General features: G+C 54.2%; 1 protein-coding gene across 3 annotated transcripts in view; it reads left to right on the forward strand.

The window, feature by feature from the left end:
* Nucleotides 1-24338, forward strand: part of NAV1 (neuron navigator 1) — a 255063-nt gene that overhangs the window by 94249 nt on the left and 136476 nt on the right. Inside the window, exon 5 of one of the 3 annotated variants that reach the window (XM_067531847.1) lies at nucleotides 1385-2122. In XM_067531847.1, coding sequence (XP_067387948.1) covers nucleotides 1385-2122 — 738 coding nt within the window. Of the gene's footprint in view, nucleotides 1-1384; nucleotides 2123-24338 lie in introns of those variants that run through there. The other 2 variants (XM_067531844.1, XM_067531845.1) reach the window with 2 other exon arrangements.

Below are 24338 nucleotides of genomic sequence, written 5' to 3' on the forward strand. Positions count from 1 at the left end.
CTAGTGACAGGGCCTGGATATTTCTCTGTGCATACCCTGAGCAGGCACTTTCCATCCTGTCAGGTATTTGCCACCCAACCCCTGATGCTCCCGTTTCATCAGCCCCCTCCGCAGCGTCTCTTGCTCCCAGCCTCCGGCAACAAGGGGACAGAAATTCCAAACCCTGTTCTTTGGGGGGAGGGGGGGTGCCTACGTCAAACCCGGCGCACCACGACACGCTGGTAAAGGCGCTGTGAGATCAGGGGGCCTAGCCCAGAGCAGGGCACTGGAAGTCAGGACTGTAGGGCTCCATCCCGGACTCTGACACTGACACACTGTGCTGCTGCACTGGACAAGTCACTGAATCGCTTTGTGACTCAGTTTCCCCATCAGTCCACTGGTGATAATGATACGCCCTGCCTCACACAGCTATTGAGCTCTTTGAGATCCTGCTTTGAGGTGACACAGTAACTGCTGCTTTTGAACCCACCCTCCCTGGGTGCTGCCCCTTTGAGACCCAGGGGAGGGGGCAAGCAGCTAATGATCTCTGGCCCAAGAAGAGATCTGGAAGAAGGCTTTTTCCTGGCTGCCTTCTGTGGGTCTGGGAGGGGTCGGCCCAGGCGATCCCCGGCTGTGCCCTCCCCCACAACTGGAGAGAAAGCCTCCGAACCGCTGGGGGAGCCGGGACCCGCCTCAGACCCAAAGGAGCGAAGCTCAGGGTTGGCCTTTCGCTTCCTCCCGAGCATATCCTGCTGGCGGGAGGGTGGGGCACAGTGCCCCGGGCGGGGGGTGGCAGGGGCGAGCGTGGGGCAAGGCAACTCCCGGGGCAGTCGGGGCGACGGGAAGGGAGCGCTGCCGGCCGTGCGCTTTGCGCTCCGGCTCCCCGTGGGAAGGGAACGCGGGGGATCCAGGGCAGGGAGCCCCGAGGGGTGCCGGGGGCGCGCGTGTGGGGGAGCGAAGCCACCTCCAGCCCGAGGGCTCGGGGCGCTGGCTGCTCCCTTGGCTCTGGAGAAGTCGGGAACCCGGCAGCTCGCATCTCTTCCCCCCCCTCCCACCCCCAGCCAGCCGTGCGCACAGCCGGGCGCGCAGCCCTTCCCTCCCCTAACGCTGGTGGAAAGAGACGGCGGCCCTGCCCCCCTCCCCTCCCACCGACCCTCCCCTCGCCGGCGGAGCAGCGCAGGCAGGCGGGGGAGGGGGAGGGCCCTTTTTGTCGGCCCCGGACGCGCCGCCGGTTCCCATCCCAGTCTCCGGCGGCGGCGGAGCGGAGCGCACGGCAGCGGAGCGCGCTGGGCACCCCCCGTGGTCTCACCATCGCCTCTCTCTCTTTCTCTCTCTCCTCTGTTTGTATCCGATCCGCTCCCCTCCCTCGCCTCGTCCCTCCCCGCCCACCCCTGTGCTCCGGCAGCCGGCGTTTTAAATGGTTTCAGCGCAGGCGGGATGCTCGGCGCCAACCTCAAAAGCCTGGAGCTCAGCGACGAGGGGCCGGAGGAGCTGAAGGGCTACCGGAAGGGGGCCGAGGGCAAGGGCGGCATCATGCCCAAGCGGCCCAAGGCGCCCGCCGGGGCGCACAAGGCCGGCGAGCTGCGCGTCTTCAAGGCGGGCAGCGTGGAGAGCCGCCTGCCGCCCGGCACCAGCCTGCGCAAGCAGAAGTCGCTCACCAACCTGGCCTTTCTCACCGACGCTGAGAAGAAGATGCAGCTCTACGAGCCCACGTGGAGCGACGACATGGCCAAGGCGGCCAAGGGCTTCGGGCGCGGGGGGCTGAAAGCCAAGGAGCCGCCGCTGATGTCCAAGAGCCTCTCCAAGTCGGAGCACTCCCTCTTCCAGGCCAAGCTCGCCCCCAACCTGGCCAAGCCGCCGCTGGCCCCGCTCCCGTCCAGCCTGGGCAAGCCCAGCCGCATCCCCCGCGGGCCCTACGCCGAGGTGAAACCCCTGAGCAAGGCGCCCGAGGCCGGCGAGGCGGAGGACAGCAAATCCGACGACGAGATCCTCTCCAGCAAAGCCAAGGGCCGGGAGAAGCAGCCGCCGGCGCCCGGCCCGGCGGGGAAGGGGCAGGAGGAGAGAGCCTACCTGAAGGTGGACCCGGAGCTAGTGGTGACCGTGCTGGGGGACCTGGAGCAGCTGCTCTTCAGCCAGATGCTGGGTGAGTGCCGCCCCCCCCCCCCGCCCCCGCATTCCCCCGGCGGCGAGTTCAACTCCAGCGGAGGAGCCGCTGAGCCAGGAGTGAATGAATGATGGGGGGAGCAGACACCCAGCCCCCTGCCCCCTTGAAGCCAGGTGCCTGCGGTTGAAAGGGGGGGTCAGTTTGGGGGGAACATTCTCCCACCTTTGGCGAGCTCGTTCTCAGAATTTGGGTCCCATTTGGGCTGCGATCAAAGGGACCGGCGGAGCGAAAGGTGTCTGCAGCAAATGCTGAGTCCGGCCGGACTGGGAGCGATTCGCCTTCTCCTGGCTTTCTCGTCCCCCTCTTCCTTGATTCTGCCAGGGGCCGGCACATTTGGGCTCGTTCCGACATGATTTGGGGTGGTGGTTGTTTTTTTTCCTGGGTGTTTGCCAGTGTTTCGTTGAGGTTCTACCTTAAAAAAAAAAGCCGGGTTGCTCCCCCTCCCCGCACACCCACCCTCCGTCTCCGGAGAACAATGCTTGCTTTGGCAGAGCGAGCCTTTCCCAACCCGAGAGCAATCCCCTGGCTCGGCGGGGCCGTGCTAGCTAGAACACAGAGGGGGGGGAAAAGGTGCAAGGCAGAAGGCAGCAAACACAGACACCCCCAGGGACAGAAACGTGGGGAATAGAAAAGCAGGTCCTTCCTGTGTGTCATTGCGATTGTGTTCACTGGTGTAACTGACAAGGGGAAGGGAGAGCTGGGAGATGTCAGACATCAGCCGGAGACCACAAGATGGGCTTGTGTGTGTGTGTAAGGGAGTGCATGCCATGGTTATTTTAACTGGTGTAACTGACATGGGGAAAGGATAGGGGTGAGATGTAAAGCACATCAAGGCTGGTGCGCCTGTGTTTGTGTCTGTAAAAGGGTGTGCACGGCGTGATTCTCTTAGCCGTGTAAGTGACATGGGGAAGGGGAAGATGTGAGATGTCAGCCATCAGCCAGAGACCACAAGATGGGCTTGTGTGTGTGTGTAAGTGTAAGGACGTGCATCTGTCTCAGGGTGCGTGGTGGGGGGGCTGGAATGTGACACTCGAGAGGAAAATGGATGACAGATTCTTCCTAGCATCCTCGAGAGAGGCAGCTGCAAACGAATCAACTTTCATATTTGCAGCTGTGCTGGTCGCAGCTGTGTCTCCCTGCCCTGAGAAAGGGCAGATCTCTGGGGCGGCAGGAGGGGCTTGTGTCCATAGGCACCGGGAGTGCTGAACACGGGCTGTCCTAGGTGACATTCATGCAGTAAATACAGCGGTGCCCTCCAATGATGCGTGCTGTTGCCCACTGGCTCTGCGGAAGGGTTGTATGTTTCGTGGGCGTGTGGGTGTGCATGGGTGTGTGCGTGTGCTCTTAGTATAGCTGCTGAGTGTCCATGCAGGCAGAAATGGAGGGATCTGTGGGGGAGCCGCTTACCCAGGGTCAGTTCCAGTCCCTGTCAAGTCCCTTGTTTGTGGCATGGGACATGAGAGGCAGGGGGCTGCTGGGCCAAAAGATGCACTGATGCCTCCTGTTAAGAGACAGAGAGTCATTTTGATGAAGGGACACCCAGTATCAGCTCTGCTCTGGCCATCTCCTCTGTTACTATGGCCACCCCTCCCCCACTTGAGTGGTGTTACTAGAGACATCTGTGTGACAACAGCCGTGTTCGTGCTCTGACATGAATCTGCTGCAGTTCTAGTCCCCGTCTGGAGTCCTGGACTCTCTGCTTGTGACCCTTCCGCAAATGGGGAGGGCAGCGGCCAAGGGGCTACCATTGGAGCTGGGGAATAAGCAGCAGCAGCTGATCTGCTCTAAACATAGAAGAGCCTGTTTCCATGCAACACTCTCCCCTCCCCATGATCCAACACAGAACCCCCGCCCACCCTGGAAAACAGCTGATAATTGACTGGAGCTGGCTGTGCAGTTAATGCTGCCAGCAAGGACGTTTTGGAGAATTTGGGGTGGGAGGGGCAGACTGGGTGGGTAAGGCGCTGCTGGGCTTTTGCTTCTGGAGATTTGGGCTGGCACCAGACTAGGGGTGATCAGGAAAAGAGCTTTACGGCCTTAGACTGTTGCACTGCAGACATGCATTTGTCCATATCACACAAATTACCACACCCTGTGGTGTGATTGGCAACCTCTGCTCAGGGCTGGAATAGCAGGGGGGTGGTGGGTCAGGATTGAGGGGCGTTGGCAGAGCTCTGTGTGTGTGTGTGGAGGGGGGGTCAGCACTAGAATAGCAGACGGGTCTGCAGATTGGAACTGAAGTGCATTGGCACAGCTGTGGAGGGGGAGCCCAGGGCTGGAATAGCAGGGGAGGGGGGCTACAGATTTGTTGTGAGCTGCCTGGGAAAGCTGGGGAGGCAGAGGACGGAAATAACAGGAGGTTCTGCACTTCAGGAGCAAGATGAATCTGCAACGCTGCACAGGGGAAAGTTGCACAGCGTCTGTCTACTCTCTTCCCAGCTCGAACAAGCAGCCAAGCCAGGGCTTTCAAGTGCTTACGATATTCACACACATTTCATACGAGATGAAATATTAAAGGACCGGGGCCTTTGGCCAGGCTCAGCGTGGGCTGGGGAAGGGGGGGGAGGCTCCCTTACTGGCTTGGGTTTCAAGGCTAAGCACACAGAATATCCCATTTCCTTGCAACCCTGCAAAGATTTCCACATCCCCGTCTTGGCTGAGAACCCACACGCTGCCTGCGTCCCCCAGTACAAGAGGAGAGTATAAATCCTAATGCGGGACTGATTGTCAGACACACAAGCCTAGACCCAAATGAAAGGAGAAGGCAACGCTGAAACCCGATTCTCTTTCCCCCCTCACCCCGCCCCACTCAGCTGGGCTGCAGATGCTCTGCTGACACCACGCCCCAGATCCCTGTCACCTTGCAAAAGGCAGGATTAGAGGCTGGCTCTGGAAAAAATATTAGCAGCCCCTGTGTGTTTTGTTTTCTGGCACGGTTGCAGGAGTTGCCTGGACACACGCTAGAGGCAAAGAGGGTCTGGGCATGGTAATGCCACTATCCTGCCTTGGGGCAGGAAGAGATGGTCATGGGATATCTACAGAGACATGCTGGAGGAAAGCGTGGGCAAGATCTGCAGCTGGCATAAGTTTTCGTAGCTCCATTGGTCACTTCCAGTAGCAGGGGTTCTGCTCTGTGATTTATACTAAAGACAACCTATTTAGTATGTATTGTACCATGGTCAGCGTATGATTTTCCTTCCAGCCCAGTGCATCTTTCTCCATACATAAGTGCCATAGCACCTTGCTTCCAGGGAGTCCAAAGAACTTTAGTTATTAAAGAATTAAACCTCACACCCCCAGTGAGACAAGCAAGTGTCCAGGGGGAAACTGAGGCACACAGCGGGGACATTTCCTGTCCCAGGCCATACAGGGAGGCAGCAGTGGGACTAGAACCCAGGAATCTGATGACCCATCATTTGCTCCAACCAGATCTCTTCCCAAAGCTAGTAATGGAACCCAGGAGTCCTGATCGCCAGTCTCTTGCTCTAGCCACTAGACCCCCCTCCCTCTTCAGGCCCATAGCATTCTCTGCTGCTGGCAAGCCATGGTCTCACAAATCCAGCTTTAAGGTGAGGTTTTGGAGTCTGATCCCATTTGACAAGTGGCAGCCCAACTGCTGGATTTGTCCCTGATCAGCAGACCTGCTTAGTCTGCAGAACTGGAGTGGAGAATCCTGTTATTCTACAGTATTTTGGCCCTTCCACGTGATAAGAAAAGTGTCATCTTGATAAGATTCGGCTTGTGCTGGGTTCTACCCATCAGGGAAGCTTCAGGGCTCCTGTAATTTTTTTCCACACCGGTTCCTCCATTGCTAAACCCGGCGCATCACGGCATGGTCGTGTAGGGAAGGAAGTGGGGCTGGGCCGGAGCCAAGGTCTTCCGTTAAACACAGATGTCTTTGGTCATTAACAAACATTCCAAGGCCTCTTCCTGGTGTGGTGGCGAGCTCAGTGTGGACTGTGAGAGGTGTCAGGCCAGGCTCGAAGGCCTTTTCCACTGTGGATGCTGGACTCTGACTTTGGCTCTTGAGGAAAAGCCCAGATTCATCCCCGTGACTATGCTGGCGTAAACCAGGAGTACAGACCTGGTGAAGGAACATCTGCCAGGAGGTGGCAGGGGAAAGCAGCTGCAACTTCTCTTTCCTCTGGAGAGGCAGGTGGTCCAGTAGATGAGGCATTTGGCTGGGAATCAGCACAGGCTTTTTTTCATAGCTGCAAACAGCTTCCTGCATGACCAGGGGAATGTACCAGCTCCCCTCTCTGAGCAACATCTGTAAAACAGGGATAATAATCTACCCCTCCGAGATCTATGGGTGATAGTTTGATGTAGCAGCACTTATCTTAGGTGCTTGTCTGGCCTCCATCATCACAGTGCCTGAGCACCTCACTGTATTGACCCTAACACACCCTGTGAGGTAGGACTGGGCTGTTCTCTCCATTTTACAGATGGAAAACTGAGAGACCGAGGGTACGTCTGCATTGCAAAAAAAACCCAACCCTGCAGCAGCAAGTCTCAGAGCCTGGATCAACTGACTTGGGCCCACAGGACTCACACTACGAGGCTAATAATAGCAGCGTAGACGTCCCTGGAGGCTCTGAAAGCCAGTGAGGGGGTGGGTCTCGGAGTCTAGGTGGGAATGTCTACACGATTCTTTTTAATGCTGCGGTGCGAACCAAAATCAGTCGGCCCAGGTGCTGAGACATGGTGCCGGGTGGGGGGGGTGGGGGGGGGGTGTTGCAGCATAGACTTAGCCCTAGAGAAACTAAGGGTTACTTTTTCAAGTGCAATCAGGCACTTAAACATGCAGATAGACACCTAATGAGGTTCTGAAACCAGTGGGAGTTAGGCACGTATGAAAAATCCCACTAGGCAACTAAACCCCTTTTAAAAACAGGCCCTATGGCTATGTCTGCACTGCACGCTAATCCCAGGCTCTGTCTCAGGTTTGAGGCTAAGCCCCGCTTCTGTCCACAGGCCAGTCCGTCTGACTCAGGTCAGCACGCACTCAGGGCCCAGCTCCTAGAACCCTGCTAGGGGCGTGGGTTGCAGGCCAAGTTCTGCTGACTCAGCTGTAAGCCCTGTCCTTTTGCAGTGTAGATGCAGGCCAAGCTGCAGCCCCGACTCAGCAGTTCAGCATAGTGCAGCATGGACACCTTACTACGGCTGTGAGACCTGGGCCCAGCAATGGCAAGCCCAGGTTTACAACGCAGTGTGGACACTCATGCACGGGCTTGGAAACACTGCGTCCACAAGTCCAAATCCTTCAGGCCCGGGCTTAGTGTGCAGTGTAGATGTACCCAAAGGGACTAGCTCAGGGTCACGCAGGGATTCTGCAGCCATGCAGGGAAGTGAGCCGAGTCTTTGTTGCACGGGCTGGTGCCCTAACCACTGGGCCATCCTTCCTCTCAGCCTGTATGTCTAACATCCCCAGCTTTCTGCTTCGTGGGTGTCAGCTCATATACAGGCAGTGGGTGGGTGGGGGTGAGGGGAAGGGAAACGTTATTGTGTCTTATTTTTCAAGGTTTCTCCATCATTAATTAGAATGTCCTTAGCTTCCTCCCCAAAGGGGGAAGAGCCAAGCCAGGGAGTTCACAGCACCAGGTCAGCAGGATGGAGCTTCACATTGTTTCCAGCCTTGCTCTGACATTGCTGGTCAGGGGAATTGCAAGTTATGCTTTGGTTCTTTCCCCCCCAAGCTTGTGTTTTTGGTCAATGTCTTGCTTCTAAATCAGACTGAGGAATGCAGAGGTTTCTCCTCCCAGCCGGCTTGGCTTTGCTCCATCTCTGTGATCAGAGCTTCCCCTTCCAGGCTAAGCTTCTGGACTGACCCAGGGATAGCCAAAGGCATGTGTGGGTGATTTATGTGAGAGTGCCCTTATGGTGCCCATGCAAGCACAGGATCGGTGCATGAAGTCTGGCATTTGGCTTTAGATCAGAGGCCCCCCTGCAGCCTCAGACCTTCCAACAGGCACTGCAGGGACAACTTGCTTCTTGGTTCTTCCGGGAGAACCACTTCAGTATTTACACCGGCAGTTTTAGCCCAGGGGTGTGGAATGTCCTTGGAAAGCTGAGCAGGTCCTGCCAGTCCGACGTGCTTTGATCTTTCAATCCAGAGCTGTAAAGAAATGCAACAGAACTGCTCTTGTTCTTCTCTGCCCTACGGTTTCACCAGAGGTAGCGAAGGTGTTGGGGTCCCAGACTCATCTCGGGTCTGATCTCTGGGCCTGTTTCCCCTTTTAGTAAACTAATCTGAGTCCTGCTGGCTGACAGGTGCACCGAGTCCCAGAGCGCAGAACCCATGTCTGGCTCATAGGTTGCCACTAGGGCCAGTTACAGAGGTAGGGACCCACCTCCAGTAAGGAGCAACATCTAGCTGGACTTTTGTTAGGCCTGCCTTGTGGTCCTGATCCTGTGAGGTGCTGAGCACTCTCAGTTCCCATAAAGTCAGAAGTCTGGGGCACGGGATGATCTTGGCTTGCTTCTTCCTGCATGTGTGCCTGGGCGGGGGGAACATTCAGGGGGAGGGGTCTCTGGAAATCGCTTCCCAGAGCCCGGATAGGGCGGCTGGTGGGACTCGCTGGTCTCTTCCATGGGGTGAGGAGAGGGCGGAGCGGAGCTGCATGAGGATTGAGGGGGGGCTGTGGCAGACCCTGTTGTAGCTGATGCTGGGTTGGGAGGGAAGGTGTGACAGAGCAAGAGCGCTACCTGCGCCCTGGTGAACCAGGGGTTAACCTCAGCTCCCCCTTCCCCGGTAGAGATGATCGGGGGAGGGCTATACCCTGGGAGCTGGAGGGGGGATAATGTCTTTGGGGAGGATGAGTTTGGCATTAAAGGGTCATTCGGTGGGGTGGGACAGGGCTGGATCTGGAGGGGTGGGGCAGGGCCTGTCACTCATTCCCTTAAACTTCCAGTAATGAGATCTGATCTCTGGTTGCCCGCGTCACCCCCTAGGAAAGCCCGTGCTGACAGTGACCGCGCTCCCTTTCTGCTGAGCCAGCCCCCCCAACTGGCAGACGCTTCCCTGGTCCTTTGGCTATTTGGTTTCAAGATGGTGATGTGCCGAGAGGCTGGACCACGTCCCCGTGGAGGATGCTCCATAGATGACCCTCCCAGTCTAAGTGAATCAATAGATACGCATCAGGGCGGAGAGCAACTGCAGGGTCAGATTTACAGCAGGAAATCGTGTCCCTGCGGAGAGGCCCACACCAGTGCGGCAGAGCACAGTGTCTGACGTTCCTCCAGCATAGTGAGGCTGGAGCAGCTCCGCGCCCTTTAGGCCCAGAAGGCTGCATGGGATGCAGAGCTGCTCCCTCCCTTATGCAAGCAGAAGGGCAGGACTGCTCCACCAGGCTCCAAGGACAGAGGATGGTTAAGGTGCATGTCCCCAAGGAGTTGTGGCTGGCCAGCCAAGGGCATGTCTGCAATCCACCCACCCCACAAGCTGCCCATCATGAGTGCACCGTGCTGTATCTCAGTGAGCACACTGCCCCTTTCCTAATCTTTGGTCCCCACCAGCTGGAGTCCTGAAACAAGAGATCATCTGCCACCATCATGCCGCTCCTTGTAGTGCTGGCCTGGGCAGGATCTGGTTGTATACGTAGGAACCACTCCACCCACCAGCAGTATGCAGCCACCTCTGGAGTGGAATACAGCAGCTGTTTGACAGAGCCCAGCAACGAATGAAGGTGGGAAGTGAGGGAGAACGCCATATCTTGTAGGGACTGCGGGAGAAACTTGGATAGGCAGAGCAAGTGCAGAATATGCTCCTATGTGAGGACCTCACAAAGGGAGAGATTGGTGCACTGCATCCACTTCCAGAGCTGCTGAGTTCTCCAGTCAACAGCCTTCTTCACTGGCATATAATCAACCAGTTACAGCCCCCACTTCAGCGCACACACAAGGCCGTCCACCAGCGCAAGAGAACGGACCATCCACAGCTGCATATCCCTAACCCCCTGGGCACAGGAACCGTCCAGCCTCTCGGGATCGTGTTGAGGCTACGGGGAGCGAGGACTTGCCTCGCTGAGCTGTGCAGCTTGGCTACCGTCCCTCTCCCTGCCATGCGTTGGGAGTCCGCTCCATCCACCGAAGGTGTCCCAGGAATGCAGGAAGCTGCCCTTCATGCACCAGGCAATGGACGCTCGCTGGGGGTACCCCTCTGACCCCGGGGGGAGAGATGGGGCTGGGTGAGAACCCGCCACTCAAGCCCAGGGGTGCTGGCGCTGAGATGGAGGCAGCCAGCTGGAATGGAGAGATGAACAACAATCCGAGCCAGAGGAGGATGGACCCCATCACAGAGACAGCATGAGCCTGGGTGTCCCCACATCACCCTGCGCTAGCCCCAGCCGACGGAGTCCGCCGGCCTCTGCACCTAGCGTGCCGTGATTCCCACTGCTCTTGATGGCAGGCCCGAGGGCGTGGCGGGGATGCGACGTACGGTGCAGGGTTACACGGATACCGACCTCTCACACGACATCACTGAAGCAAAGAGTTTAGCAGGATTCCAAAAGGATTCGACGTTCACAGGAAATAATAAAACTATCACCCACAATGACGCTGGCTGGGATTAGCATGTCTGGCGGAGCTCAGTGCTCCTGCTGCAAGCCAGGCGCTAGCACAGACTGCCCGTGGCCGGGGGGAAATTCCCTCTGTGCGGGGTTATTCCCTCGTTGCCCACGAGGGGCATTCTTGCACCTTCGTCTGGTCGCTGGCCAGCATGGGAGAGAGGACCTCGGATGTGACAGGTCCCTGTCTGACCCCGGCGGATAGTCCCAAATTCCAGGCAGTGGACTCTAACTCACACACAAGCTTAGTGAAGATGAGCCCTGGCGAAGATGCCCTTCCATCCTCTGCTTTGGCTGCTGGACTGCTCAATGAGACCTTGAAGTCCTGATGCTGCTGCTGTTGTGTAGCTCTCCTGGAAGAGGTGCTGTCCACCCTGGGGCTGTGGAGAAGAAGCCCTCACCTGGAGCTGTCATCTGGAAGCTGGAAGTCGATTCTCAGTTGAGCAGGATGCTGGAGGCTTGGAGCATCTCTGAGTTCTTCGGTCTCCTTGCTCTAGGAATACACGCTACTCCTGTGGCTTGCAGAAGACGCGTCCATCAGGATCTGTCTCGTGCTGCAGCTGTCCGCTCTTTGTTATCTACCAGGCTTTTTCTGGGACCACAGAGCAGGGAACAAATCCAGACTGTTACAGGATCCCATTTGATGAAACTAGACAAGGAGATCGTGTCCGAAGTGCGTGTAGGGCTAGGGAAAAGGGGCTGGATGTAGAGGCCTGGGAAGCAAAGATTTTTCTTCATCTCCAGAGCAGCATAGGCCGCAGAAGTGCTGGTTTCCCCTTGCTCCAGCAATGTGCTTCAGAGCAGGACATCTGTAAGAGTTAGAGGAGAACTCCATCTGTGCATTCAGTCCTCGGCTTGGCGGCTGTGACTGCCAGTTGGTACCATGTATGTGGTGGGTTTTTTTTTTGCAAGACCCACGCTCACCTGAAATTCAACAGGCAGATATCGGATCATACAAGCTTTCAGTCACTGTGGAAGTAGTTGGCTGCAAACCGGTGGCCTCTGCCTGAAAGCCTCTGCAGCCCAGCCCCAATTGCCTGGCGATTTATGAACCGTTAGCAGATACGCTCCTGGGACTCTTTGCTCGCTGCTGCCTGAATCCTCATCTTTGCTGCATGTTCCGTACGCCAGAAGGACACACGGGCCTTTACCTTCGTGTAACACTGCCCAAAATATAGGCCATTTAGTAATAGCCACGTGCTGCCTCTTCACATCTCTTTGCTATGGAGTATCACCCGTGTAACAACACCCATGTCTTTGCAAGGACTACATAAACAAAGCCATCTTCATAGATCGGGAGAAGCCTGCATGGGCTGGGAGAGGTCATTGGCCCCATCAACCACATATGTTTTACAGAGACTATTTCCAACATCAAAATTATACCTTTCCTGTCATCTAGAGACAGAGGTTTCTCATCAAAGCTGGATGGGAACTGGGACTGCTAACTACATTGGCAGCAGGCCCTTGAGCGATGGGGCCCAGAGCTCATGTGGGCAATGTGGTGGAAGAACCCAGCTTAGAATGTCTTGAAGCTGCTTTTCTGTGCGCGTGCGTGTGTGCATGTGCGTGTGTGCATGTGTGGGTTCTCTCTTTGTGTGTGTGCTGTGTGTGTGTGCTCTGTGGGTGCATTTGTGTGTAGGTGCAAGAGTGCACATGCTGTGTCAGTACCTGGTGTGTTTGCAGTTGTGTGTGTGCTCTCTGTGTGTGCATGAGTGGGTGTGTACGTGCCTAGGATGTGTGTGTCTGTATCTGCTGTATTTGCCGTTGTGGGTGCTCTGTGGGTGGGGGAGGGATGACTGGGGTGGAAGTGTGCGTGAGTGTGTGCAGCGATTGCCATGGAAAGGTTTGCCCTCACTGGGAGATTCCTAGGAGCGTTGTCTGAAGTCCCACAGGTTCTTTTCTGTTCTAGGTTTGGCAATAATGCAGCTGGCTCTGGGCAGTGCCTGTTGTAGAGGGTGACATTAAATGGCAGCCCGTGTGTGCACATGGGCAGGGGCCAGACGGTGCATAGTTGGTGCATGGAGGTGTGTGGGGCCAGGCGCCCCCCTCACCTGGCATCCCCAAGCCATGGCCAGGTACAGCAGGAGTCCATGCTTGTGCGGGCTGGCCCCGGACGGTTGGAATGGCTTCCATGGAGCTCTTCCCCCCACTGCATGCCGCTCCTTGAATGCTGGAGCAGCGGGTGCACATCTGCTGGGGGCTTGGGAGGCATGTGGCCCATGGAGGGCTTTCTTCAGCAGTGCTCCAGCTGGGGCAGTGCAGCTTAAAGCTGTCCTGAGTCACCGGTACACCTGCTATCTGCAGGATCATCACCTCTGGCTCACAGATGGGAAACGGAGGGGAAGTTACTGGCTCAGGGCCACCCAGCAGGTCAGAATGGAACCCAGGAGTCCTGCCTGCCACACCTGTGCTCTGCCCACTAGGCCAGGCTTCCTGTTCAGGAATGTTCCCTTCCTAACAGGGTTAGCTGGGGGCTGGAGAGGCAGCAGGCTACCTGTTTGAGGAGAGGAACCAGGTCACCAGAGCGGGAGCTGGGAGGATGAGGAGGAACCAAGCCGCCAACACTCTTCCAAAGGCTACTGAGCACAATGGCCAGCTCGTGGGGCAGTACCTTGCCACCAGTGCTTAATTTGTAAGGAAAGACGTGCCGGGGCTCAAGCAATTTTTTTTTACATTTATAACTGATGCCTCAAGCCCAGAGGTGCTGGGGTTAGAAATAGAGGCGCCGAGGCTCAGCCCTGGCAAGCCCTGGCACCAATAAAGCACCACCTGCCCCCTAATTCCTTCACTGATTGACTAAAACACCCCTGTCCTTCACGGCTGCAGAGAAGTCGGTTGGCTGGCACTTGAAAAGGCCTGCCAAGAGGCAGTCCCACTTGCAGAGGAGGTGATGCTGCCCAGAGCGGCTGCGCGTGCTCTGCTCCCTTAGCCTGCTGCCCGGCTCACCTGCCTGCTGGCCATGGGGCCTTGTGACGAATGACACCTCCTCCCCCTTCTCTCGGTCATGGCTCCTCTGTTTAGTTAAGCGATAATAGGGCCACGATGCTGCTTTACGAGGCAATAACTCGGCCCCATACACGCAAGGAGGCCAAAGATCGAGTCGTTCTCCCGCCGTCAGCAGTGGATCATTGCCTCGTAAAGCTGCACCGTGGTGCTCCGAGCGCCATTATGCTGATGTTATTCCACTTGCAGGTCCCCAGTGCCGCGCGGAGCTCATCCGAGATTGGTAGGGAGACCGATTTATTTCATGCCGGCTGTAAAACTGGAGTAAAGCTCCTGAAATTGGGACATGGGGTAGAAGAGGAGGGAAGGGTCCTGCCATCATGTCACACTGTGGCCCCAGGGCTTCATTTAGATTTCACCTGACCACTGCCACGCTCCTTTCTTGAAATACGTTTCCAAAGGAGGTGACTAGTGGCTCCTAGCAGCAGAAAGCAGAAGCCCTGACACAAGTGAGTCTTTTTCCCCTTTGGTTAGCCTGCGATGGGCGGTGAGGGTCTGCCGACACCACCCAGGAATCACCGAGCCCCTCGGTTGAGCAGGTTGGGAAAGGTTCTTTGTGCTTGCAGGACATTTTGAACTTGGGGAGAGGGAGAGGAGAGAAATGAAAATTAAAAATGTTCTTCCGAAGTTTCCAGTGAAAAGCCCCAAACCTGAATATTTTTTGTACAAAAATATTTGGTATTGGTTGCCCTAAAACTGGAAACATTTTGCATTTCTGTTTCTTCATTGAAAAATTGAAAAAATGTGCTGAAACGGGACATTTCCAGAGGAAATCTCCATTTTGATTAAAATCCATTTTTTGTCCCAAAACCCCATTTTGAATGAAAAATTTGGCCCAGACCCTCTCACCAGCCTGCCTCCGGAGTGCCATTAGCCAGAGCCCCCATCCCCATCACCAACCAGACATGAGCAGGGGAACGAACAGGAGGACAACTCCAAAGCTGGGCTGTTAGCTCAGGAAATGAGAGCAAGGGGCTGGGAGGTTGAGACCGGAGCATTGCTTGGCGTTGGTGTTGCCCTGCCTGAGGGGATATCCCATCAAGGTCCTGACCTCCAGGCCAACCCACACCTGGGTGATTGCAGACCAAGGGCTGTGCACATCAATAACCTTTGTGTGGGGGGATGCAACTCCAAGAACCTCCAGGCCTGCGTGATGCGCCTCATGAGCGATACAATTCCTGGAGCCTCTGGCTCTGGGTGACATATGCCAGCATGCTCTGTAGACCCCTTGGCTCTGCCCAGCTCTCTGTTTATGATCTTCTCACTGGGCCTTGTGTCCTGGCCTTTGCTTTGTTCTTCCCCTTGCTGCAGCAGTCTCCCATCCGCTCAGTGGCTGGAGCATTGGTTCCAGCATGAATCCCCTTTCTCACCATGGCCTCTGTTGGTTTCCAGCCCCTCCTCCCCCACACCTGTCATGTCCAGTTGAGTTACCACTTCCTCGATTTCCCAGTCAGCTTCATGCTTCATGGTTCAGGATAGCTATTCACCTCCGTGCCTCCTTCAGTCCCGATCTCATTAAAATCTCCAGGGGAAGCACTCAGCCGGCATTTGTGCCTGCTTTACCTTGGGGGATTCGTTCCAGGTCAGTGCGGAGCCGTAGATAACATCCTTTAAGGTGCGTAACCTTTTAATGATGCCAACCGTTTGTGACAGGCCATCTCCTGTGACAAGTGCTTTCATCTCTGGCTGGTGGAGCAGTTCCTTCAATGGCGCAAGAGCTGTTTCTTGAAGAATGAAGTGCTCAGGTTCATATCCTGGTGCCGGCGCGTGATTAGCAAGTTCATGACTGTGTTAGGCCAGTTGAAGCATACGTTGCCGTGCTAGTGGCTGGAGGCCACTTGGGCTACAAGCCCTGCTTCTATTTGGTCAGATGGAGACCCTCCTTGAGCTGGAGTGGTTAGGCCTGGGTTTGTAGAGGAGGGTTGTGTCCCCACAATGCTGTGTGTGCGCGTCACTGGTGCCATAGTGCCGTGTGTGTCTGAGTATATGGTAGTACTGCAGTGGGATGTGTGTATGCTTTTGTGGTGGTACAGCAATGATGCGTGTGTGTGCGGTAGAACAGCAATGTCACGTGTGTGTATGTGGCCCTGCTCCAGTTATTTTGTAGGTGTGTGATGGTACAGTAGTGTCACATGCGTGCGGTGGTACAGCATGTGTGCTAGAGCTGGGACAAGTGCAAAGAGGTGCTGAGTGCTGAAGCTGGCTGGATGGTGGCTTAGGATCTCTAAGGCTGGGCACCAGCCCTGCCCGTGTCACCAACCAGCCGCCTTTCCAGCACGGTGGCCACCGCGGCACAGGTTCGCCCCCAGCACGTCCCTTCCAAAGGGCAAAGTTCAGCAGGGGCAAAGTTTGCCCCTGGCTCTGCAGCAGGCTGCACTGAGCAATGTGGGGGTGACTCTCGTCTGTAGCACCTGGGATAGCTGGTCCCTAGGCTTTTCCAGCCCGTGTCTCAAGCATGCTGCCCCCAGAGCTGTGGCAGCCCCAGACATGGAAAATCAAACCAGACTCCTGCACCCCTTTGCTGTGCGGTGAAGTGGGTCCCCTGGGGGGCAAGATGCTGCACTGGGGTGGCGGTGATTTCTACTTGCTGCCCAGAAGGAGGAGGAAAATACAGCTAGTGTGCTCCAGGAATGCCGGACAGGTCTGACCCGGGGAGGAGGGGGAGCTCTGATGAGGCCACCGGGCAGGGCTGAGCAGGGAAGTGGAGCCCAGAGGGTGAGAGGTAGGCAGGAGCATACCTGTCCTGCTGCATTGCAGCTTTGAGCCGGGGACCAAGCCCAGAGGGGAGGGAGGGGAAGCTGCATTGCAGCGCTGAGATGAGAAGCTGTGCAAAAGTGGCTACATCTGTGGCAGAGCTGGAGTGACATTGCAGAGCTGCGCTGATCAGACCCTCGCATTAACTCTGCTGCTCTCTGATCTGTTTCCTTCAAATTGGGTTTCCCTCAGTCCTGGCTTTCCTTCTTCGCCTCGCTTTTTGCCTTGTCCACGTGAGACAGTAATGTGGTTTTTATTAATTCTTGAGAAGGGCTGAGACTCGTCTCCTGCTGGAAGGAAGTGCCAGAGCCTGGCTCTTGGGAGCTCGGAGCGCTCGCTTATTGCAAGACTTGTCCTAGCATAGTCAGGGAATAGGATGTTTTGGCACAGTGGCTGAGTGTACAGCCTAGTAACTGCCAGTGCCCATTGGAGCAAGAGTGCTGGAAAGCCCTGAGCTCCGGCAGCACGGGGACAGTGCAGTATGCCAGCTCTTTGCGGTGGCCTAGACCAGGGCAGACCCCTCGACGTACTCAGAGCTGACATTGGCACTCAGACAGCAACAAACTTATGAAACAAATCATGCACATTGCACCACACAGACCTGCCGCGCACACATCTATGTCCCCATGTATGCAGAGACTCACCCACCCCTTCACACAGATGTACACATGACCGTGCCTGTACGCTGGACTGCGCCAAAGCCACACATGCATGCAGACACCTCCTGGGATTAGTCACTGGACACCAGGGGGTATATGGCAGGTCTTACTTACACCCCGGTACATGCAGGAATAATCGTACCTCCCGCTTACACCGGTCTCATCACTGTAGCACCAGAAAGCTGAGATCAAAGGGAGTTAGGTACCTAGGAAGATCTCCCTAGGCACCGATCTACAGCTTTAGGTGCCTACGTATCTTTAGAAATTTGGCCCCAGGTGTCTTCCCCAAAATCACAATGGAAGTCTGTGGCAGAGTCAAGATTTGAACCTTTGTCTCAGGCCAATGCCCTGACCACTGTACCATCCTTCCTTGCTGTCATTTTCCACATGCCATACAAACGTTATGTTCAGGGCTGTTACAAAGAGGATGGTGATCGATTGTTCTCCATGCCCTCCGAGGGTAGGACAGGAAGTAATGGGCTGAATCTGCAGCAAGGGAAACTTTGGTTAGATATTAAGAAAAAACTTTCTAACTCTAAGGGTAGTTAAGTTCTGAACAAGGCGAGGGAGGTTGCAAAATCCCTGTCATTGGAGGTTTTTAAGACCAGGTTGGACAAACACCTTTCAGGGATGGTCTAGATTTACTTGATCCTGCTTCAGTGTGGGGGGACGGCCAGTCAAGGTCCCATCCAGCCCTACATTTCTATGGTAATCTAATCAATCCTCACAGCAATGCAGATAAGTAAGGATTATTCCATTTCACAGAACGGGAAGCCGAGGCACAGAACAGGGACATGACTTGTGCCAGGTCACAGAAGGAGCTAACTTCAGAGCCAGTAGCAGAGCTCTGGATTTCCTGGTCTGCGGAGAGATCACTGAACCACATTTCTTCCTTAGCAGGTAAAAGCTCCTCTTCCAGCCGCTGGCGAAGCAGCTTGTGGGGTAGACTGGTAGCCAAGCCCATGGATCTCTGGCCAGTTGGCTGTATTGACCTGTAGGATGGGAGTCTGCTGTCCTGCTCAGTGTGGAGGGAAGTGCTTCCTGCACCTGCAGAGTTCATCTGCCTCTATGGTTCATTTTAAAATATGTACAGCTCCATGCAACTGCTGGGGCTGCTGATCATTATGTGCAGCAGGGAGACGCTGAGAGCAGTGGTTTGATTACCAATGCCCTAGTGCCTGAGCAGTGACACACGGTAATTGGCCCATGATCCAGAGATGGGTGGCTTTAATGCCACTTGCGTAATTGACACTGCATCCAGTGGAGTTTCCATGCAGTTACAAAATAGCTTCCACTAGGAACAAGGGAACCAGTTTCTATAAAATAAGGACTGATCTGACCTTACACTCAACCCTAGAGGTTGGGAAATGTTTAGAGAACTCCCCTCCTAACCCCTGATTTTGTTTTGTGTCCATCTTGGACCAACTGGGGCAATGCCAGATTCCATAACAAAGTTAAAGTTGGAAATCAGGAGTGAGGCAACGCGCACAAAATGAACAACAGGATTTTAGAGGCCCAAGAGGATCAGTTACGCAACTGTCTGAGTGCTACTCAGAACGGAGTTTCCAAACCTTCTGAGGGTTTGTCTCCATGCTGGAGTGATGTGCTGTACGGGGGTGTGATTTCTAAAGAGTGCTAATGTGATGCACATTAATCAGTCTGTGCAGACCCTACTGGTGTTCACTAAATGTTCCCTACTGTGCTTTAATGTAGCCCTGTGTCAAGCAGCACTACATGAAAGGACACCAGCAAGGTCTACACAGACCAATTAATCCGCAACACATGCATGCACTTTCGAAATCACTCCTCATAATGGGCATAACCCCACCGTGTAGACAAGCCCTGAGATGTGTTCATCACTAGAGATGAGACGTTGAGCAGACCACTCTGACCTTCAGAGATGACATCTTTCTGGAGACACTGGTACCCCAGTGATGGGTGTATTCATGGCTCTGGCCTGTGTCTCTAATGAGCCCAAACTGGAGCATCGAACGCAAACCCTTCCAAGCTCCCAGGAAGTTCAGGTTTGGATCTGAATGAAGATCCAAATTCCAGGTCCCCCTATCCTTGGATCCTTTGCCGTGATTTATAAAGGTGTGAGATTCTCTCGTCACGATGTGCAACGAAACCAAATGCAAGATGCTGCAATGAAACAACAAAAGATAACTTCCTATGCCAGTGACAGGCATGGCTGTTATTGCCAATCTGCTGTGCGCAGGAACAGTCTGGTCTACGAGCCACTCCGCTCCGGGGCAGCCAGGCACACAGCACTCAACATGGTCATTCAGAATGGGATTTTCCTATGTGCTCAGCATTGACCTGTGGTCCCCGCTCCTCCTGAATTCCATGGCTGTTGACTTCAGAAAGAACACAGGCTGTGTCTGCGCTTAAAATGCTACAGGGGCAGGGCTGCAGGGCTCTCCTGTCGCTGAGAGGCGATAGCGAGGTCGATGGAAGAATTCATCTGTTGATGTAGTGCCTTCTACACTGGAGGTTAGGTCCGCTTAGCTACATCTCACTCCCCTGAGCGATGTAGCTGTGCTGATATAACTTTTCAGTGTAGACCAGCCCTTAGGATAATGCTGAGCGCTTCTGAAAATCCAACATTTAGCCTTTTTCTATGGGACTGAAATGTCCCAGACTCAGACATGATCTTCTAAATCTCTTCTCTAAGCAGCCTGAGTTTCCTGACTCAGACAGTGTTTCTGAATCACACGTAGAGCCGAGATGCAGGTACAGCTCCGTTGCTGGCTATTTATAGATGTGTATCTGAAGGCTGAGAATAGTTTTCTGATTAGGCAGTTCTCACAATCCACCGCCTCTTGCTTGTGCTCGTCATGATGCTCTCAGACCTCTTGCACAGTGGCGCGTGGCATGTTTTGGCCACGGGGAAGCCCAGCTCCCAGCAAGCAGAAGTTGCACCATAGAGCTTTTGTTAACCCATTTATTGCTACCAGGACGATGTGTTCAACTGAGAGTGTGCCTGCTCCGTAGTCAGAGGGGTGACAGCCGCTCTGTAGACGTACCCAAGCTAGCTTTGATCTAGCTAGAGCAAATAACACTAGCAGTGAAGCCACGGTTTGAGTATAACCCAGGGCCCCTGCCACCTCCCAGGTCTGTTGACTGGTGGGAAATTCTCAGCTCAAACTGGGCAGTTGGAAGAATTTACGGTGACGAAGCTTTGGATGTACGGAAGCTCTTTCAAATCTCCAGCCTGTCAGGTGATGCCCCCCAATGTAAAGGGCTGGCTTGCTAGCCACCGTGTTGCCGTTGCAGTGGGACAATGTGTCCCAACATGTGGTGATCTTGCACTCTAATAGGTCCAGTGGGAGGGAAATGATGGAAGCCACTAGTCATGTGAAACTGTCGGGAACCACCAGGCATTGGCTGGGAAAAAGTTGAGCTAGCTGATCTGATATCATCTGCCTCTTCTTCCAAGGGTTTTGGTGGGACTGAACTGGAGTCTCATCCCCGATTCCCCCCCACCCCCAGGCGAGCACACACACTTAATTTTGCAGCCCGGTGGGCAGCGCGACATGTCTGTGATTGACAGCAGGGCACTTGCTCGTTTTATCCTGCTTCATGAATCAAGGTGAAGGAGCCTGCAGTACGGAGTCCGGGACACCCCGCGCTGAAACCCGTCCCTTTAACAAACCCCTCAGGCGTTGGGAGCTGTCATGGCGTTTCTAGTTCATTTCATCTCTAACTGGCATTACCTTCCCAGGGCTCAGCTGGGCAAGGGAAACGTTGGAGAGCAGCTAACTCAGGTGGACAGACGTGGTTTGGAGGTTCCAGCTGCTTCTCCCATGTTTGCTATAGAAGCAGGACAGGTGACGTTATCCACAAGCCATTTCCTGAGATCAGAGACCCCCACTAGGATTATTCAGGAGCCCAGATGGGAATGCTCTTCCTGTCTGACACCACCGCACATTCTGTCACTCAGAACTCGGTGTCCAGGGGAACAGGAAGGTTTTGCCCTTGAAATAGGATGACTTTGTCTTGCCTTTAGCAAAGCAAACTGTGGCTCAAGCAAGGTCCGGCAAGGGCATCCCAGGAGGCCTTTCCTTGCCACTGTCCTACCTGCAGTTCCAAAGGAACGGGAACTCCGCTCTGATTCCACCCTGCCTCCGTGGGGTTAAAGATAGTCACAGGGGAAGTCTTAAAAAGATGGGGGAGAAGAAGCTGGGGGAAATGCCTCTAATGCTGCATCCCGTCCATCCAGCTGTATCAGCTGTTCCAGGGCCACTGCTGGACAAAGACCATTCATCGTCCATGCCTCCCAGTACACTGCAGAGCAGAGGGTCCCCTCGGCAACACTGAAAGGTTTCACCGTCACGCATGGCCAGTACAGGCAAGTGGAAAGATGCCACAGTGAGCAAGGGCCACTCCCAGTCAAGGTTGAATCTGCCATGACCTTTTGCCTAGAGGGCTTCGCTTAGGACTTCTTAATTGGCCTTGTTAGTCACTGACCATGAATATCTCTGTCCCCTGGATTTGATCAGATGCCTCACGTCTCATGTTTGCTCCTTGGCTGGTTGAGCAGAATGGCCAGGCAGCTCGGTTAAAAGAAGGTCTGATAAATGGGATTATAGTGAGCAGGAGACAACAGCTAGCCCTGAAAATTTGCAGGGAGAGAGCTCATAATTAATAGCATCCCTTGCAAAGCAAAGGCAAAAAGCCAGGACTCAAGGAAAATGATCAGCTCCCAGCTCCGTTCCTCCCTCCCTCCAAAGAAAGCCAGAAAAATTGGGTCCTGGAAATTTTATTGTTACCATTCACAAGTTGGAAAAAGTCTAATGCCAGTTCCTGAAGAGATCCTAGCTGCAGAGTTGGAGTTCCACTGGGATATGTGCATCTGCAAACTGCAAATTCCGAGTTAATTGGCTTTTGCTCTGTTGGCATGCAACGTTTGGTTTCCTGCCTTTGTCTCTTATTGCAATACTCTGAGGCCAAGAGCAAGGCCTCGGCTACTGAAAGCAAACAGTATCGAGCAGGGCTCCGCTGAGTGCTTTAGGAGCAGTCTGAGTCAGCATTTCTGAGCCTTGCTGAGTTTTCCAGTGCAGGTTGCTTCACTCTGAGGTGGGTTTGGAAGAAACCTGAATATAGTGACACCGACCTGCTTTCTGAGCAGCTGGACTTCTGTGCTGAGCACCTGCAGCTCCTGGACTGAGCCTTTCACAAATCAAGGCTTATTTTTAAAAAATAACAATAAAACGGGTTTCCTGAGAGCGTGCATTGTCCTGCATAAGCCACCTGGGGGGAGTTCAGTAACCCCCTGCACACATGATGTCGTATTGGTTGCATAGCAGGCAGGGCACGTGTAGAGTAGCCGAGAATTGTTTTATTTCCCTTGCTTTTTTCTCATAAGAAACATGCATGTAGGCTCGGTCTGGGATTGAAATCCTATCCAGCGCAAGAGGCAACGTTCTCTCTGGTTCAAGCACTGACAAAATGGTAGCTGGTTGCATTTTGTTAGGTTGAGGAACAGAAGGACAAAGGTTTGCCTCATTATTGGAGATGTGAAAGTGAGGTCCTTGCTCCTTATGGCCATTAAAGAGATCACGGCGTTTTCCATATGAGGAAGAAGGCTAACCCTACTGTCTTGGGGGACTGCAAACTCCTGTCTGGTAAATTTTATTCCTCCTTGATTGGATATGGCCTTCTTCTGCATGTCCCGTCTAAAACTGCTGCCTACAGTGGTTGTGTACTGTTAAATAGCCCCTGAGTCCCACCTCAGAAATGACTGTATTTTGACCCCAGAGGGGGTTGCACCATCGTAGGCCATATCCTGGCCCTCACTCTGCCCTGATTGCACTGCTTGAGGGGTGTGAGAGGCTGGTGAAGCTGCCCTTGTGGGTTAACTGAGGATTCTCCAAGTGTAAGATTCCCCCAGCTCTGCCCCACATCCTCCTGGCTCCCTTGGGTCAGGGTATGAGAGAGGTGGCCAGAGTACACTGTGCTCCAGCAATCTCCTGCTAGCATAATGACCCCTTGGGGGCTGTTAGAAGCTGACAGAACTTAGAGCAGCTTTGAGGCTGTTCTGGGTCACAGTGGGGACCAAAAATGTCCCCCAGCAGCCTCAGAGATTAAGGAAGCCAAAAAAGGTGGTTTAAAGTCATCTTTGCCCTCAGCTGCGCCAAGAGGAGTTCTCGTGCTGCTGAGAATCTGGCCCTCTGTATCTATATTCTAGCTATAGTGTGTAAAGCGCTTTGGGATCCTGATAATGAAAGGTGCTGCCCAATTGTAAGCTGTTGCTGCTATGAACTATTGTCTGACAGCTCAGCTCATTGGCTTATCCATTTCTGTTTCCTGCCCTTGGTGACGCCCCTTTGGTTAATCTCTTTAGGGGAAGGGGAATGCCTCTCCCCCATAATGCACCTCAACTAGTATGTGGTGTGATACATGGGGAAAGGGGATTTCGTCTTGACATCTGTATGCCACTCGCTTATGCCTGGAGTAGTGGATCTGGTTGCCTTTGTTATCCGAGCTGATTACAATAGCTATTCCAAACAGCTCTGAACTGAATTATGTGCAATGTTCTGATCTAGGGTGCCTGCACTAGGGAGAGATCTTCCCATGAACTACCCTGTTAGTGCAGGGAAAGGCATACTAAACTGGGAGCCAAAATTAAATTTCACCTCTGCGGACTAATGTTTTTATATTTCTGTGCACTTCACAGACCTTCTCACTAACCCAGGCTTCACCCTCAACCCAACATAAGAACATAATGGGCAGGGATTGCTGTTTGCCAGAAGCTGGGAATGGGTGACGGGATGGATCACTTGATGATGACCTGTTCTGTTCATTCCCTCTGAAGCACCTGGCACTGGTCACTGTTGGAAGACAGGATACTAGGCTAGGTGGACCATTTTCTGACCCAGGATGGCCATTCTTATGTTCACCACTGGACCACACTCTCCTCCCAGAGCCAGGAGCCCTGGTCTCCAATATTCTACCATAGCTAGTTAATAGTTGTGCACTCCATTGGCAAAGTGTGTGTCTAACCCTCCTCAAGTAGCTAGCCCACATAAAGGGTCAGCATCTCTCATGTAGTTTAAGAAGTAAAGATCTGTGCTAGGTATCTAAAGGGCAGAGGTCCCACCTCAGCTGGGATGGGGCCTTTGGGGTTACGTGTTACAGAATTTGTTTGTCCAGTTTTCTTTTTTAAAACCTGGTTTATTTAATTCACCCATTGAGCAAACATCGTTTAAAGCA

Source organism: Emydura macquarii, unplaced genomic scaffold (assembly GCF_026122565.2).
Source record: "Emydura macquarii macquarii isolate MOO-44397 ecotype Brisbane River unplaced genomic scaffold, CSIRO-AGI_Emac_v2 contig_3220, whole genome shotgun sequence".
In the NCBI taxonomy this organism is placed as follows: Eukaryota; Metazoa; Chordata; order Testudines; family Chelidae; genus Emydura; species Emydura macquarii.